Source organism: Mobula hypostoma, chromosome 27, assembly GCF_963921235.1.
Source record: "Mobula hypostoma chromosome 27, sMobHyp1.1, whole genome shotgun sequence".
NCBI classification, from domain to species: Eukaryota; Metazoa; Chordata; class Chondrichthyes; order Myliobatiformes; family Myliobatidae; genus Mobula; species Mobula hypostoma.
In genome coordinates this window covers 15,265,323-15,284,975 of record NC_086123.1, presented here as the reverse complement: position 1 = coordinate 15,284,975, position 19,653 = coordinate 15,265,323, and the positions used below count along the sequence as shown (strand labels likewise).

Sequence of the window (19,653 nt, the reverse complement as noted above, 5' to 3'; positions counted from 1 at the left end):
TATATGTCGTAATTATGTGGTTTTTGTCAGTTTTTAGTTTTGGGCTGTCTTGTGTTTCTATGATATCGTACTGGAGGAACATTGTATCATTTCTTAATGCATGCATTACTAAATGACAATAAACGAGGACTGAGTGTCCTCATAATTTAATCTAATCTAATCTAAATATGAGAAATAACAAAAAAATAGACCAACTAGAAATCTAGTAAAGGAAAAGATACTGGAGGTAATAAAGTAGCAGGAAACAGAGTTAACATTTCAGATGGACAACTTTTCACTCAAATTAAGAAAAGTTCGAAGTAGCGCTATTTTAGTTTGTGGGGAAGGAGGATGGTCTATAGCAGATGGAGGCCAAGAGAAAATGGCAACGATGCTGTCTGAGAAAAAGCGGTGAAGACTTGTCCATTGCTGCCGATGTGCTTGGAGGAAGTGTGGACAGAAGAGCAGGGAAAAAACAACAACACATTAAAATCAGGGATGGCAGGTGAACTGAAATGTTGAATCCAACATTTCAATCCTGAAGGCTATAAACTTGGACTTTGCTGGAAGAACGCAAGAAGCCAAAGGAGAAAAAGTTCGAGTGGGAATGAATGCATGTTGATTCTATGGGTGAAAATCTCATTCCAAACACCAGCCTTGCCAGTTATCCCAATGGCTTTGAAAAAGTAACTGACAACTGATGAAAAGTCTCGGCCCAAAATATTGACTGTTTATTCATTTCCAGAGATGCTACCTGACCTGCTGAGTTCCTCCAGCATTTTGTGTGACAAGTGAATACAGAACAGCAGCGAATAGACCAATCAGTCCATGATGTTGTGCAGTGGAGGAACGTTGCTCCCGTAGCATTAGGACCAGAACTGCTAGGATGGGAAACAGCTTCTGCCCACAGGCTACAAGGATATTGAACTCCCCGTCAGCAGCCACGTCTCATTACAGATGAAGCGCCAGCAGCGTTATACTGTTCACTTTTTTTAAGTTGTATGGTATATCACTTGTTAATTTATTTGTGGTAATATTACTTTGTGTGTTATGTGTGAGTCACAGTATTGTGCTTTGCACCTTAGTGTGGAGGAATGTTGCTTCATTTGGCTGCATACATGTGTACAGGTGAATGACAATAAACTGAACTTGAACCAGAACTCCAGACTGCCTGCTCCCTCTGCTACCCCGGCAACAGATTCCAAGCATCTACCACTCTGTGTAAAAAAAATCTTACCCTGCCTATGCTTCGTAAACCTCCCCACTTTTAACCTCAAAGCCACGTCCTCTGGTGTTTCACATTTTTACCCTGGGGAAAACAGCCCAGTGGCACCAAAGTCTACTCTGATGAAGTGCTTCAATAGGTTGGTCACGCTACAGCTAACTCCTGCCTGACCAAGAACCTGGACCCCTCTGCAATCTGCCTACTGCCACAGCAGGTTTACAGCCAACACAATCTCACTGCCTCCCCACTTGGCTCCGGAGAACCTAGATAACTGCAAAATATATGTTCACCAATTATAGCTCTGCTTCAAATCTTGGGCCTCAGTACCTTCCTTGCAACTAGATCCTCAATCAATTCCTTTTTGGGAGACCAATGTCAGTAAGGACCAGAAATAACACCTCCTCCTCGCTGACATTCAACACAGGCGCACCTCAAGGATACACGATACACTATTCTGCTCTCTCTATATACATGACTGTGTGGCTAAGCACAACTCAAATACCATCTACAAATTCCTGAGTCTACAAACCTGTGAAGCTTCTTTTGATCCTACACATTAGAGCCTCTGTACTAGGCCATGACATAATCAATCAGAATCCCCTCCACTGTACATCTGTATCACTTGCAAAGATCTTTGGTGACATACCAAATCTTTTCAAACTCCTCGTGAAGTACAGCCTTCGTCACGAGTCCATCAATGTGTTGGGTCCAGGACAGATCCTCTGAGATGCTGACACCCAGGAACCTGAAGTTGCTCATCCTTCCCACCGCTGGCCTCTCAAGGAGGACTTGATTTATCATGGGCAGAACTCAACTCACCATCAAGACCACCTTCAAGAAGCAGTGCCTCGAGAGGCAGCATCTACCACCACGGACCCTCAGCGTCCAGAACACGCCCTCTTCTCATTTCTAGCAACAGGGATGAAGTACAGGAGCCTGAGGATCCACAATGTTTTAGGAATAGCTTCTTCCCCTCTGTCTCCACCATCAAATTTCTGAAGTCCATGAACCCATTAAAACTAGAGCGGATTCTGGTTAATTGGGACACATTGAGACCAATGCATTTGGCCCATTTATGCAGCTGTTCCAATTAGCAAAAGTTTCATGGAATAGTTAAAAAGGCATTAAAAAAAGTTAAACAGTAGTTTATCATTTTTATGCCTTTTTAATCTATTTCCATGAAACAAATTATGTAGTTAAATGAAATACAGAGCAAAGTTAGAACACTATCAATACTACTACAGTACCATAAAACTGTGTATTAGTTCCTAATAGTTATCGTCGGAGGAATTCATCCAGTGTACGCTGCTGCGTTCATTTGATTGACCGTAAATGAACAACAGCAGCATCGGCACATATCGATGATTGCATTGTATGAACGCAGTCCATTATTACAACCATAATAGTGAAATACAGCACCCAACAAGTTACATTGGGCTCGCATGTGGTACAAACAGGAGGCCCACCATTGAGGGGAAATGAGTGGCTGAGACAACTACAGCTTGATGGGAGATCCATCTGCCATTTGCCTGCCACGTTCTCTGCAACAGAGTTAACTGAAAGAGAATTAAGAAGGGAACTGGACAATGCCACAGCAGTGTTCAAGGATAGCATTGGAAAACTCAAATATCTCAAGGGTAAGATAGTATTGAATGAAAAGGCCACACCCAAGTTTTACCAAAGCCCACCTGGTTCCTTATACCATCCATGGTAAAGTAGCCAGTGAGCTAGATCACATGGAGGCTAAAGGAATTCTTCCCAAGGTTGAGTGGAGCCCATGGGCAATGCCAGTGGTCCCAGCAGCCAAGAATAATGGGTCTGTCAGGATCTGTGGTGATTGTAAAGTCACCATCAACCCAGTACTGAAAGTTGATTTAAAAAACCCTCTGCCCAGGATAGAGGATATCTCTGCAAACCTGTCTGGAGGGAAATACTTCAGCAAAGTGGACTTAGCTGAGGCCAACCTACAGATGGAGATGGGAAAAGAGTCCAAAGTGTTTCTCACCATAAACACTCACAAAGGGCTTTATCGCTAAAATAGGCTTATTTTTGACATAGTATCTACAGCTGCTCTCTGACAGAGAGCTATGGACTAGGTGTTGCAAAGCTGCCCCAGCACTCATTGTTACCTGGATGACATCATTATTACCGGTAAGGATGACAAGGAACAGTTCTAAAATCTCAAGACAATGTAAAAAAGATTAGAAGATTATTGGCTCAGAGCACGAGGCAAAAAATGTGAATTCTTTAGACCAAGCATCACTTACTGAGGTCATATAATTGACGCACAAGGATTGCACAGGTGTTCTAAGAAAATTTAAGCAGTGGTGGATGCCCCAAGGCCAAAAGACGTGTCATAGTTGCGATCCTTTTTAGGATTTGTTGATTACTATTTCAGTTTCCTGCCAGATCTGGCAACTGTGCTCCACCCCTTGAACTCATCACTAAAAATGGGGAAGAAATGGTAATAGACAAAGCAGGGTGAGGTGGCTTTCCATAAGGTAAAAGAAATGGTGACATCAGACACTAGCACATTATGATCTACATTGTCCTGTGAAGCTTGGCATGCTCTTTTCGGGATGCCAACGCATCCAGCGCTGTCCGAACCAATTCCTGAAGTCCCAGAGTCAACTCCTGCGACCATCACAGAGAAGACCCCAGAACCTGAGATCGTTTCACAGCACAAGTCTCACCTGCCAAGCAGAGTGATCCCCCTTGTCAGAAAAGACACTAGAGGGACGTGGGACAGGTGGCAGAGAAGCAGCGCCAAGGCCAGGAGGTGGCGTGGGTGCAGACGTGGTCTCACGAGACTAACGGATGCCGAAGGATCTTGTTTGATTAAGCATTCTTTGTTTAAATAACTCATTACGGTTATACGTACAGAGTACGGGAATGGCGTACAGCATCGTGGGAAGGGGGCAGGGAGAAGGGAATCATGGTTGGGAAAAGAGGAAGTGAGAGAAGAAGGAGCAGGAAGCACCAGGGAGACATTCTGTAATGATCAGTTATCCAGCTGCTTGGAATCAAATATCATATACTCATGTCTCACTTAACGTAAAAACAAACCCACACAAGTCATCTCCTGTCTCCATGTTTTCCTTTCGATCAATTTCTGGTGTTACCAAAACACTACAGTAAGCCTTAAGTAGGAGGACAGGGAAAGGATCTGTCGATGATGTGAGCTGAGACAGGCCCTTTGGAAGCGGTTCAACAGAAACAATAACAGACCAGTGGGGACAAACCACACTGTAAATTAGGTAACTGGGGTGTACTCCAGTACACATTGACCATTCTGAACTCGTTACTCAAAGGCTCTTATAAGGAGATTAGGAACAAGTAATGACAGTTAATTTACCTTTCACTACATTCTGCAGTTTTTCCATGTGATCGTGCTCCTTGCCATTGTAAATAACTGCTTCAACTGAAAATATCAGTTTTGGTTGGATCTGAGAGATCCTGTCCAGTACCCCCTATGGAAAAAAATTGACAATGGTACATCTTTATAACAATGCGGTTCCTTTAATAATTGACAAATCATGTATAGGATGAAATTATAAATTATAAATAAGTTTTAAATAGACATTAACTGCATAGCCAGTGCAGATATACAGGTTTCCCCCGCTATCTGAAGGTACAGCGTTCCTATGAAACTGTTCGTAAGCCGAAATGTCGTAAAGCAAAGAAGCAATTACCATTAATTTATATGGGAAAAATTTTTGAGCGTTCCCAGACCCAAAAAATAACCTACCAAATCATAATAAATAACACATAAATCCTAAAATAACACGGACATATAGTAAAAGCAGGAATGATATGATAAATACACAGCCTATACAAAGTAGAAATAATGTATGTACAGTGTGGTTTCACTTGTCAAATTCAGGAAGACAGCGAGCCAAAATCGATTTGGAGAAAAATAGGCACGTACAGGCATGCGCACACAACTGCCCGCACAAGGCTTCACGGTCATGGTAGTCTTTCTCTGGGTAAACACACGCCTTTTTTTCGTAAAAGCGAAAATCCTCTTTGCTGAGCGAAAACAGGTACTAATGTAGGCCTTTCGTAACAGCGAGCTGTGGTAAAGCGAAAGTTCGAAAAACAGGGGCCACCTGTATTCATGCATGTTAATCTGCACAAAGATTACCAGCATCTCCATCTGCCTTTCGTATTACAATGAAATAAAATTACAAAAAAATGTAGAGACCAGAAAACATACCCAGATTTTCGGCAAAATACCTTCCCCCGCCATTAAATTAGCAGAAAAGAAAGAAAATGAACAGCATTACATCTTACTAAGATCACAGTGTTTACCTGATATCCAACACCACTTCCAAATGTTGAAGATAAACATAATTTCATGGGTGGGTCTCAATAAAAAGCAAGTAGCAAATACAAAATTACTCATGCTATAACTAGTTTCTGAAGGTAAAATACTCACAGAATTCACAGAAACTTTTAGGGAAAACCAGGTCTGCTTTATTCCAACAGTGATAAAGAGTTGCGTACAATTTGCAGAGTATACTAACCTCTCACCCTCATTCCTACATTGATTTTATGAGTCAACCATAAGAGGGAAGGAATAAGTAAATCTTTTTTTCATTCTGGTATAATGGGAATCATTATATGAAGAGCCACCATATCCAAGTATATCATGTTCATTCTGATTTACTTTAGTTCTGTACAGCATATGAACTGGGGTTGCAATTTCAAATGTTATTGTTTTAACACCGGAGTAAAATTATTCAAAAGATTCAAAGATTCAAAAACCTTTATTGTCATTCTAACCATACATCAGCTCTGCAGGGCAGAATGAGACAGCGTTCCTCAGGGGCAGTTCCATCATAACATAACAAACGCAACACTAAATAATAAACATAACAATAAATAGTAAAACACAACAGCCACATGTCAGTTAAATCAGTTATAAGTGTCCAGTGCAAGTTCAAAGTGTCCAAAGTAGAGTCAGGTAGAGCAGCTATTTAGCGGTCTGACTGCCTGTGGGAGGAAGCTGTTTAGTAGCCTTGTGGTTTTAGTTTTGATGCTCCTGTACCGATTGCCTGATGGCAGAAGAACAAACAGTTCATGGAGAGGGTGTGAGGGGTCCCTAAAGAGATCGATATCTAAATATCACCACATTCACAATTAAGCAAAGAAAGCAGAAACAACTACATATACTACTTCACCAAAGAACAGTAAGGTAATATTAACATAGAACATAGAAAAATACAGCACAGTTCAGGCCCTCCGCCCACAGTGTTGTGCTGACCTTTTATCCATCTAACACTTCTCTCCTGTGTAACACTACAGTTTCCTTTCATCCGTGTGTCTATTAATCTCAGTTAAAGATACACATAGGAAAATTAATACATCAGAACATGAGCAAGTTGGTTCAGGTAGCAAAGACAAAACCACTAGAATCCAATCATCAGGAAAAAGCTTCAGTAAAGATCATAAAAACAATGAGTGCTCTAAAGACAATTAATTAGGAGGTAATCAAAAGTCTGAGAAACTATTGATTAGTTAGGGATTATGCAACGTAAAATAAAATTAGGGATAACCATAACCATTTATTAAGGGTATAAATGGACAGAGTTTACATCAGAACCTTGGTAATTTAAATTATCTGTTTAGCAAATTTAAGATTATTTCACCCTGATCCTCAACAGAAGCACGACCGAAGTTAGCGATTAATGCGTCCAATCTAGATGTTTAATCAAAAACTAACAATGCAAACCCCACAGGATAGCCAAGTTGTTCCAATTTTCATCAGTCACTTCAATAACCCTGGTGAACTCTGGTGACCTCTGATGAAAATGAATGATCAGCCGATCTCTCAGAATTTAGAAAATAATTGCCTGTGATTAGTTAATTAATGATACTGGCATGGACAGGCCTAGACGCTAAATTGCAGTTTTGCAACTCAAATCCATTCTGCGTCCTATAGCTCGGCTAACCCATTGTCAAATAATGAACCAGAAAGATTTCTCAGAATCAATGATGAACCAAAGGTATGCAAAAACCATCTGATCATAAATTGAAAGAACTCAAAACCATATCCAGAGTATCATATTTGAAAAAAAATAGAGGGAGTAAAAACAACCTTTCAAGCTGAGAATTATCAACTTGCAGGTAAAACTACAGCTACAAGAATACCCAAATTAGGAACAAGATTAGGGCATTCATGTCTTCAAGCCTGCATTGCCTTTTAATAAGATCCTGGTTGATCTGAATGTAACTTCAACTGCATTCTCGTCTCATTGTCATAATCAAACACAGAAAATGCTGTAAAGATTCAGCAAATCAGGCATCATCTGTGGAAGGTCAAAAGTCATCACAACTGAAAAGAAGGAATTAATAGAAGCTTGTAAAGCTGCGAGGAGGGTGGATGGTGGGGCGGGGGGGGGGATATTTCTGATAGGGTAAAACCAGGGTGACCATGAGGATAAGCTTTAAACAAAGTTAACTACTTGGTGAATGAATGGGAGCAAGGTTGAGAACACAGACAAAAGACAAAATGGAGAGTAGGAAGACAAGTCTAGCAGATGAGACCGGAAATGCCTTCCACTCTGAGAGAGAGCAAAATAAAAGTAGCAGATGGTGTGGGGGGGGGGGGTGTAAATGCTGAGTTACAGTGACAGATGGATGACTTACAGACTGAGAAGTGAAGTTGCTGAAGTTGTAGATTTCAACATTGAGATAACTGTCATAATCATTCCCCCTTTGCTAGCTAATTGCCTACCTACAGGGTATTCAAAGATTCTGCATCCTCCGCCCTTTGAGGAAGAAAGTTCCAGGAAAGATTACAGTGAACAGTTACTAGTATATTGCCAGGACTTGAAGACCTGAGTTCATAGGGTAAGGTTAAAGAGGTTTGGACCTCCTCATTCTCCTATACTCCAGGGAATAGAGGTATACAAAATTATGAGGGGTATCAATAGAGTAAACGCAAGCAGACTTTTTCCACTAAGGTTGAGTCAGACTAGAACTAGAGTTTCTAGTTGAGGGTGAAAGGTGAGATATTTAAGAGGAACCTGAGAGTGGTGAGAGTGTGGAGAGTATGCCAGCGGAAGTGTTGGATGCAGGATGCAACCTTTAGGAGAAGTTTGGATAAGTTTGGCAAGGAGGGCAATGGTCCAGGTGTGGGTCAATGGGACTAGGCAGAATAACAGTCTAGCATGGACCAAATAGGACAAAGAACGTCTTTCTGTGCTGTAGTGTTCTACAACTCAATAACCCTCAGAGAGAAAATATTTTGTGATCTATGTCTTTTATTTTTGAACAGCGACTCAAAATTCTACTTTCTCCCAGAAGAGGAAACAACCTTTTCACTGCTGTCTGACAACACTCCATAGATCTTGTAAGATTCAATCAAATCTCTCTTTCAATACCGTCTCACGCATGCCAAATATAACTCAAGGATAACCTCCCTCTAGCTATAAGCAATAAAATTCTGTTAGCTTTCCTAATACTGGCATCTTTCACATCCTGCAAATGCAAACCCTGATAGTTCTCTGTGTATCCAAGCTCAGCACTCTCCCATGATTCATAATTTTTTTCCTGCAAAAAAATCAAGTTCCAGTTTAATCGTCATTCAAACACACACGAATACCCACGAATACAGCCAAACAAAACAGTGTTCCTCCAGGGCCAAGGTGCAAAACACAGAACCTACAGTCATACACAGCACAAGGCACATGTAGCACATTTACAATAGCAAGTAAACAAACAGCCGTACAAAAAAAATACACGTATATAATACAAATCTGACAATTTCACCTTTTCCCCACATTATTTTGCTGATGGTTGAGAGTAAACGAACTGTTAACAAACTAGATTGGGTTTGTCTCTCATGAATAGGACATAACTATGCGATTTCTACTCTGTTGGATGGATGGTGTTATATCTGCACATGAATACGCTGGCTGTAGTACAGCCATTTCTGGAGTGCAGGTCTACATTACTGCAGCTGGGATGTTGTCTGGGCCCACAGTCATTTCTTGATACCACATGGAAGGAAAGAGAATGGCTCAGGACTTTTATCTATTATGGGGTGGCGGTGGGGGGGGGGGGTGAATATCAAATAGCAGAAGAGATGGTTCATCCACTCAGCATTTTTGGCTGAATCTTGTTGCGAACGCTTCAGTCTTTTTCTCAGCACTCCCATGCTTCAACATCACTGATCCCCACAACAAGTCTTTGCAACTCTCTTCTTCAAAAGGATGATGGATTTTTAAAAATATTTTTAAGGCAGAGGGAGATGGCTTAGCTCTGTCCACTGCATGCTGTTTATAGATAACAAGAACCCATCTCACATTTCATCACAAAGAAAACTGTTGGGTTGGTAAGGCCTGTTATCATGTCGTATTTCTAAATAAAATATAAACAAATATAACATAGACCAGTTCCTTTATTTTATACTGCCACCTCTTGAGAATGAACGGTAAAGCCCACACACACACACACACACACACACACACACACACAGTCACGGCAAACAATACTCCTTCAATAAAGAACAGGCAGTCAAATATTTGTAAAATGAAGATTCAGTTTGGATAATTGAATATTTTGTTGCCCATCAGTATACATTTTGCTCAGTGAGACACGATGGTTGAATTTTAAAAATAACAATTCATCTCCTTGCAATACAGGCATTAAAATAAATGCTCTGCTTGATATCCCACAGTTACCATTGCTCCAATTTCCCTTTCACTATCGCTTCGATTTCCCCTGAAACTCAACACCATGGTAAACGTACAAAAGGTTAATATGTCAAATGTACTCCTGGAAAGAAGAAGATTACCTAGTGTTTGCAGCCCAATTTGCTTAGCCATTTTACGGGTGTATGCTAAATTGCGATTCACTGTAAATAGAATGCCATCACAATACATCAAGGTAACAACAATGTTTTCCATTTGTCATGCACCATTGACCTACTAAATCTTTCACTGTAGTTTTGTCAAACAGAAAAAGAAATGTTGCCCAACAACATCAGAAGATACGACAAAAACCCCTTAATCAAAGGGGAATAAGTGGGCAGCATGCAGCATAAGTGTCTCTCTTCCACCCATCGGAGATACTTATCCAGAGCTCAACGCAGGATTAGCATTGCCAATTGTCCATCTCATACAACCAACAATCTCTTTGACCACCTACCATCAGACAGGAGGTACCACAGCATTAGGACAAGAACTGTTAGGATGGGAAGCAGCTTCTTCCCCCAGGCTATAAGAGCACTGAACGCCCTGCCACTACCCAGGACTCAATGTATGAAGCGCCAGTAACATTATACTGCTTATTTTTTAAACTTGTGCATAAATGCACCTTATTATTTGTTAATTTATTTGCAGTAATATTAATTTTTCTTCTGTGTGAGTGAGAGAGTGTGAGAGCGAGGAGAGAGATGGAGCGATAGAGAGACACAGAGAGAGATAGAGAGATACATGTACAGTGTTGTGCACCTTGGCCCAGAGAAATGTTGTTTCATTTGGCAGGATACATGGGTATGGTTGAATGACAATAAACTGAACTCTCTTTCAGTTTTCTGTGTTTTCTTTCCTGTTGCCATTTGGTGGGTTGGAGTTCTGCATGGGTGATGTGTTGGTTTTTGTGAGAGGGAGGGCTTGGGGATTTGAGGTCTGACGTTCTTGTTGTTTATTCTGTGTGACCAATCTCTTAGTTTTTGTGTATGACAGAGGGGATTGGGGGTTTGGTGCTGTTGTCGCTGTTCTTTTTTTGTGAGGGAGGGGATTGGGGCGTTTGGAGTTTGGTATTCTGGGCCCCATTTTCCAGGTGGACGATCTGTTAGTATTGTTTTGTACGAGGGAGGGGGCAGAGTTTTTTGGTTTGCAAGTTTTATTTGTTTCCTTTTCGTGTGGGGAGGGGCTTGATGTCTTTTCGTTCAAAGACTCCCATGATTTTTCTGTATTTCATGGCTATCTGGAGAAGACAGATATCAGAGTTGAACTACGCCCCAAATTTTAGACAGCAATGTCCTGCATAACATCAAGACCAACTTCTATTTTCTAAAAACAGGCCAATTTTAAAGTCCTTTATGGTCCTTCTTCATTCTGAGGTAATGACCTCCTATAATCATTAATTGGTCAACATTCTTTTCTTTGCTACCTCCTGGCAATCCCAAAGCTCTCCTGGCCAGTTTTTCATTCTTCACCCGCCAGTAATTTGGAATCATCCCAATTTACGCTGCTCTTAATGCAAATCATATCAAGTCCCAGTCATCTATCATTCTTCAGCTTACTACCCTAGATTGGCTCCAACTTCAGCAGTGCCTCAATTTTAATACTTCCAACTGTTTGCTTTCTTCTCAACAGGTCATTAGTTCATTCATAATCCTGCTATTTTGAAAACAAAAATCTAGCATTCATAACTCAAGCCGTCACACACCAGCCATGCACAGGACTTAAATGCAAGTGATTCACTGGCCAGTTGTTTTTTTTTCCATCTTCCCCTCCCCCCTTGAAAATCCAAGTCAAAGTCTCTTCCTTATCCTTTTCTGCACATAAGTGTAAACCGGGAGATTTTAAGAGGAAAATTAATTAATTACTGAACACTTTATTATAATCTTATTTCCACAGCCAACGTACTTCGCAGAATTACAAGAAGCAAAGTCCCCACTTACTAACTACAAGGAACTGAAGCAATATATTCACGTTCATGAGATTTAGAAGCAATATTTCTGCAAAATATGCAATGATAATTTGAAGGGTAAGGAGATGATTCTGGAGCAAAGGCAATTTTAACTGTTCTCATTATAGAAATATTTCAGGACACAGGCAATAGGCTGGAGCATGTCCACCATATAGTTATTAAAATGTGCTCCTACCTCCCACGTTGTCTTCGTAAATTTGAAAGAAACGTTTACTGCAAATAAATACCTTCTGGACTGGGCAGCAAAAGCATGGTCCCATTTACGAATATTTCAAAAATGAAGCAAAGTACCAAAAACTAATGTTGGATCCTTGCTTAATTTCTGACTTTAGGGTTCTTCCAAAAGTCAAAAATGGTGAGCAGTCTTCATTCCAAGGTTTCAGTTAATGTTAGAGTACAAACAACATACAAATACTAAGCAAACTAAATAAAGAGCTGAGAAACAATGCTAGAGGGGAATTAATGCCAAGGGGTGTAAGACAAAGGAATAAAGATAGTGTTTCTGAAAAATCTATTACTTTTATAAACAAGATAAAGAAAACTCCTTAGAAAGTGATGAATTAATTAATAGGCTACATAATTAAAATAATTACATTGTGTGGGTAATGTGCTAATACTTGACCAATGAAAAATCAGAAAGGTGATAAATCGTTAGTTTAGCTGCTATACCGCTTTCTGCCAATGTGTGAAAAATACATGGAGTGTGTTAAGAAGTAAAAATCTTATTTTTAAAAATTGTGGAAAAAAAACAGTGGTTTCCAGAGCTAACAATCACGCAAAGGTTGGGTCCTCTGTGCAAATTACTGCAGCTACTTACATCAGAGCACCATGTAATAATGCTGTATCCCACATTAGCAAATGTATTAATTGTAATTAGAAATTTCATTGCCATGTGTGAATTTTATATTCACCTCTGTTAAGACAGTGGTGACACCTCTTCCCATTCCTCAGCCACTCAAACTCAAATGTCTCAGAGTAGAATGGAATGGGTGTGACAAAGACTCGTCATCACATTCCATCCCAACCCATGCAAAACTAGCACATTTCAGCCCTCAAAACATCAGGTGTTGATACAATTCTTTATGTACTATTACTGCAGGTTCACAAAGGTCAAAGTTCTTCCTTCAAACCACCAGCTAGTGAGCTCAAGTTGAAGGCACACAGCATGCAGCTGTTCAATGAAGTACAGAAGTAGCTCAGCTGACATGGTCTTGCCTCTTAATTATCCCATTAATACCTGCAGCCCAAGTTGACATATGGAAGATCAGACTACCAGAGCATCATTTCCTAGACGTTAACATTTTCAGAAGACCAGAGAAAAGGTGTTTGAGAGAGAACAGCAAAAGAAAAAGGGAGGATGTCAATCCAGGGGCAATTCTTCCTCTTTTGTAGTCTGAACAAAATACAGGTTGTACTAAACCGAGCAGTGTGGAAAGAAAATGAGTCATTCCCTCTCCCTTAGGTGTAGAGTTTAAAACAAGCCCCATTGGACAACACGTGGAAAAAAATGAAAAGGCCTTGAAGTCAACAAACAGATATTTGTAGCTAATTACTCATATTTCACACGATGGTCAAAATACTTACATTTACACCAAAGTCGGGGGCCGTTGAACTCCAAATGGCACCAATACTAGCCGTGGCTAACATGGCTTCAACTGCTTGAACACAATTTGGAAGATAACCTGGAATGAAATGAAAAGTAGTTCGTCAAAATTGTATTCAAAATATTAACACCACTGAAAAAAAAAACTATTTAATTCCTTTCACAGCTTTATTAGATTCCATTGAGTTTTGTAATCAATGCATTTCTTCTGCAATGTTATCAGCATTAGTTACGCAAACATTGTAATCAATTTGTGCAAAGGGTTCAATGTACAAAACGTGATCAATTGTTTTAATTGAGATTTACTGTATATAGTGGGAGTCTGCTCCTGCCCTACTTCAAACAATGCCAAATTTGCCTGAGTAGTTGGACAGATGGTTTCACATTTTAACCAAACCTTAACGACTTCAGTAATACAGGACTACACATCCTAGTGCCAGCCTCATCTACTTGAAAACATCCTGCCGCTGACTTGCAATGTGTAACTCTACTCCAGAAGCAAGTATCAGCTTCAGGCGACACTGGTGAGGCTCAGCGACGACTTGCGGGTAGCAAACAAAACAAAAAGTTCCTGTTTGTATTAATCACACTTTTTCCTCGGATGCAATCACTGCAATCAATAGTGTGCAACTTCCCTGCCATTTTTAGGGTGTGAACTGAGGTCTCAAACGTGCAGGACGATTTGTGACGTGGTGTGTACGGGCCAAATCGAGGCGGCTTGGCCTGGGCACGAGAGTAGGGAATGAGCCAATGTTTGGCCTTTCCTGGAGCAGACTTGGAAGCATTTCAACGTGCCAGAAGCGAGGCGAGGAGAGCGGAGGCGATGCAGGGTCGAGGTGATGGGGCCTGGGCCCGAGACTGAGGAAGGACCCCCAGGTTTGATCGATTTAAACTCAGGGTCAGAAAAAGTCAGGGTGTCAGGACCAGAGGCGAGGGTCGGGCCAGTTCAGCTCGCTGCTCTGAGGGGTTTAGTCGTCTCTGCACTGAACTGAGGACGTGGGCTGCAATAAATGGGCTCCTGAATTGGCTACAGCGATCACAGGCTTCATTGCTGTGTACTCAATTGTGTAAACTTCTGCTCTGAATGTTATCTGCTTACTTTTATTGCTTGCACTATTTGTGAACCCACGTACTATTTAGATGAGATAAAGATTACTTGTTGGGAAATACAGGTTCTCTCTATGCCTCTCTGATCATCATTACTAAGAGATGATAGTTATAACAGAATTGGCGTCTGTGGGTGAGGACCCGAGGATAAATCTCTTCGGTAAGTCAGCGAGAGACTCAAGTTGGACCACGTGCGTGAGGCGCAGAGGTCTGGGGCTGGGTAGTTAGTGGTTACCAATCCAGGATGAAGAACTCAGGGAATTTTGCAAGTCCAAAGGACTTGTTAAGTACAGGTTCTGTCTGTACCACTCTGATCGATATGACCAAGGGGTGATCCTTATGACAATACTTTGGTAATAAATGTACTTTGAACTTTGAAGTATGCCACCACTAAACCAAGCTCTCCAAAGCTACAATGAATTTAGATACAAGTTGCTGGACAATTGGACTGTCTGAATCAATAAAATACACCTGTTCCCAACTTAAGTTACAACACCATTGTTGATCTGCACACAACATTGACCATGCTGCATATTCACGGTAGAACAGGTTGAAGTCAGGTACAGTTACATAGCAAGTTAAAATACAGATCTATCAAAGGTCAATGTAAGTATATTATCAAAGTACATACACATCATCATTTACTACCCTGAAATTCATTTTCTTGCAATAAGTACAAGAAACACAATGGAATCAATGAAAGACCAGATCCTGCAGCACAGACAAACAACCAGTGTACAAAAGACAACAGACTATGCAAATACGAAAAGATTCGACAGATGACACGATATGAAATGTCCTTGAAAGTGAATCCATGGTTGTGGGAACATTTCAGCATTGGAGCGAGCGGAGTGATCTCCTCTGTTTCAAGAGCCTGGTGGTTGAGGGAGAAGTACTGCTCCTAAATCTGGTGGTGAGGGTCCTGAGGCCCCTGTACCCCTTCTTGATGGCAGCAGGGAGACGAGAGCATGGCCTGGATGGTGGGGGTCCCCGATGACAGGTGCTGCCTTCCTGCGACAGCGCTCCATGTAGATGAGCTCAGTAGTGGGGAGGGCTTTACCTGTGACGGACTGGGCCAAATCCAGGCCTCTTGTAGGTTTCGCTCTTCAAGGGCATTGGTATCTCCATACCAGGCCGTGATGCAACCAGTCGACGTACTCTCCACCACACATCTATAGAAATGTGTCAAAGTCTTCGATGACAAACCAATCTTCACAAACTTCTAAAGAAAATAGTAGAGGCACTGCCATGCTTTCTTTGTAATTGAATTTACCTGTGGAACCAGGACAGTCCTCTGAAATGATAACACTGAGCAATTTAAAGTTGCTGACCCTCTCCGCCTCCGATTCCTCAAGGAGGACTAGATCTCTGGTTTCCTCCTCCTGAAGTCAACATTAGGTCCAGAGGAAAGCTACAGACATAAACAATGACTGCCTATCTCTTTCCATAGATGTTGCCCGGCCTGCTGAACTCACCCAGCACTGCCGTGTGTTGCATGCGGTCACATTTGACAGGTGACCTATCTGCAGGAGTGTTTGCTTTGCAATGACTCAGACTAGGAAATGGAGAAGTGAAACACAAAGATGCCGATTTTGATGAGAATCTTGGGCCAAATTTTTACAACACTTACTAATATTGTGCAAGCTCCCTTTCCAAATGTCACTCAAAGTTATCTGAATTACAAACAGTTGAGTATAAGAGCAAACTATGATCGGTGTCAGCCACACACAAAGATTTTCGTTTGCAATACAAGTTTAAGGAAAGTGTGACAAACATTGATAATTTCCCCCGCTGAATTTTTAATCTTTCTGTCTCCGCCTGGGATGCCATGACATAATCTTGAGCTAGGAAGAGTATGCCACTCTAGAATTTTTATCCACCAAAATTATCAGTTCAAAAATTTCTAACACATGCAGCAAGAGGCTGCAATAATGACTCGCAATGCTATGGGGTAAAGTACCATATACCTTGATCCCTTGAAAACCAGTTATATCCCATCCAATCTACCTTTTCAATTCTAATTACTTCTGCGGCCCCCCCACCCCGGCTTAATTTAGTTTTGCTTTGAGCATTAAAGAGGCAGAAGGACAATCATGAAAAGTGGTTTAGCCTTAATCTCAAAACTCGGTGCTTTTTTTATGATCAGCTCTGTACTGGCTACTCCAGAGTTGGAGACAAAAATAATCTATAGTTTCACATTCAGTTCAAGATGAAGATACAGTATACGCTCAGCGAGCACATTATCAACACCTGCTCATTAATGCAAATATCTAATCAGCCAATTGTGTGGCAACAACTCAATTCATAAAAGCATGCAGAAATGGTCAAGAGGGTCAGTTGTTGTTCGGAATGAGGAAGGAATGTGGTCTAAGTGACTTTGGTCGTGGTATAATTGTTGGTGCCAGACAGGGTAAAACTATAAACATCCAGTGCACGGTTGTTTTGTGGGCAAAAACCCTTTGTTAATGAGAGAGGTCAGAGGAGAATGGCCAGATTGCTTCAAGCTGACAGGAAGGCGACAGTAATTCAAAAAACCACATGTTCCAACAGTGCTGTGCAGACCACATTAAATCTTGAAGGGGCCGGGCTTCAGCAGTAGAAGACATTCCCACAATCGTGATTGAGAAGTTGCAGAACCTGAGACTCTGTACCTCCAGCTGCAATTGGATCCTTGACTTCCTAACTGGAAGACCACAATCTGCAGTGATTTGTGATAACATATCCTCCTTGCTGACGATCAACAGTGGCGCACCTCAGGGGTGTGTGCTCAGCCCACTGCTCTACTCTCTATATACACATGACTGTGTGGCTAAGCATAGCTCAAATACCATCTATAAATTTATTGACGATACAACCATAGTTGGTAGAATCTCAGGTGGTGACGAGAGGGCATACAGGAGTGAGATATGCCAACTAGTTGAGTGGTGCCACAACAACATCCTGGCACTCAACGTCAGTAAGACAAAAGAGCTGATTGTGGATTTCAGGACGTGTAAGACGAAGGAACACATACCAATCCTCAGAGGGATCAGAAGTGGAGAGAGTGAGCAGTTTCAAGTTCCTGGGTGTCAAGATCTCTGAGGACCTAAGGTGGTCCCAACATATTGATGTAGTTATAAAGAAGGCAAGAGAGCAGCTATACTTTACTAGGAGTTTGAAGAGATTTGGCATGTCAACAAATACACTCAGAAACTTCTATAGTTGTACCGTGGACAGCATTCTGACAGGCTGCATCACTGTCTGGTACGGACAGGACCGAAAGAAGCTGCCGAAGGTTGTAAATCTAGTCAGCTCCATCTTGGGTACTGGCATACAAAGTATCCAGGACATCTTTAGGGAGCGGTATCTCAGAAAGGCAGCGTCCATTATTAAGGACCTCCAGCACCCAGGGCATGCCCTTTTCTCACTGTTACCATCAGGTAGGAGATACAGAAACCTGAAGGCACACACTCAGCGATTCAGGAACAGCTTCTTCCCCTCTGCCATCCGATTCCTAAATGGACATTGAATCCTTGGACACAACCTCACTTTTTTTAAAAATCTACAGTATTTCTGTTTTTTGCACTTTTTAAAATCTATTCAATATACGTATACTGTAATTGATTTAATTGTTTATTTTTTTTCTCTTCTAGATTAAGTATTGCACTGAACTGCTGCTACCAAGTTAACAAATTTCACATCATATGCCAGTGATAATACACCTGATTCTGATTCTGACCATAAGCATACATTCAGGGGCTTCTTTATTAGGTTCATGAGATATCTAATAAAATGGCCACTGAGTGTATTATGTGTCTTGAAGTACTTCATGCTGAAATCAAGTAAAATTTGTATAATATGCATCAAAATTATTCTTTGCATTTCTGGTTAGATGCTAACTGCATTTCATTGGCTTTGTATCTGTACTCAGCACAATGACAATAAAGTTGAATATAATCTAATCTTAAAAAAAAAATTACCTACTACAGCTAAAGAGAGCTATATTAAAATGCAACTTAGTTATATTTATATAAATATGTATTAATTGCATCAATTTAAACCCCAAATTATATTATTCACATTTTTATGAATAATATAATTTGGAAATAATTTTGCAACTGGAAATACAAGATGAATAAGCTAATTAAGAAATACAAATGTCTAACAGGAGATAATGGATTTAATTTTTCTTTAAAAATCTTTACCAACCTTAATCCAGCTACAGTTAAGTAATTTAAGCACTAATCTACATAAAGGAAATATAAAATGAATAAAGTCTCTTTAGACTTTAATTATTTTTTGACCCAGCCATTGTGTTACTAAACTTACATTGTCCTCTTTGGAAAACCATTCTGAAGTGTTCAGAAATAATTATTTCTAAAAGCTTAAGTTAGTTCTTTCCTTTTCCCAATTGGCATTAAACACATAATTTTCCCCTTTTAAACTGTTATACTTCCCAAAATTAATACAAAGACAACTTAAGAAATCATTGGTGTAGGACAAGCAAAAAAAAGATAGGAAATAAAACAAGTTTAGCTGCATCGAATGACATAAACTTTAACAAAATAAAAGCTGTGATCCTCTGGCAACCATATACCTTCTCAACAGCCTTTTTGCTCTTTAAGGATCTGTGACCGTACATTATAAGGTTTTTTCTGATTTTCCACGCAATTCTATCTAGAGTATAGCAGGAATGGCAAATCAGCATTTCCGGTTACAAGGCCTTTGGTTAAGATAGAGAATTTTCCAGGTTCATGACAGATGAGATGGTCAAGAAGAAGAGGATGAAATCCAAATACATCTTCTAGCATGAGATCCACAGCCCTGGAGGTCATGGGTCTCTTCGAGCCGGTGAGCAGTTTCAGATTCCTGGGCATCCACTTCTCAGAGGATCTACTCTGCACCTAACACATTGATGAAATCATGAAGGAGGTGTGCGAGCAGCTCTTCTAAGTTTCTATAGATGTATGCTAGACCATAAGACATAGGAGCAGAATTAGGCCACTTAGCCCATTGAGTCTGTTCCGCCATTTCATCATGGCTGATCCAATTTTCCTCTCAGCCCCGATCTCCTGCCTTCTCCCCGTATCCC

General features: G+C 40.7%; 1 protein-coding gene across 1 annotated transcript in view; it reads right to left on the bottom strand.

Moving 5' to 3' along the window:
• Positions 1-19,653, bottom strand: part of aacs (acetoacetyl-CoA synthetase) — a 145,362-nt gene that overhangs the window by 77,195 nt on the left and 48,514 nt on the right. The window contains exons 5-6 of the mRNA XM_063034076.1: positions 13,457-13,554; positions 4,560-4,674 (exon numbers count right to left, since the gene is read on the bottom strand). Of these exons, the coding sequence (XP_062890146.1) occupies positions 4,560-4,674; positions 13,457-13,554 (213 nt within the window). The remainder of the gene's footprint in view (positions 1-4,559; positions 4,675-13,456; positions 13,555-19,653) is intronic.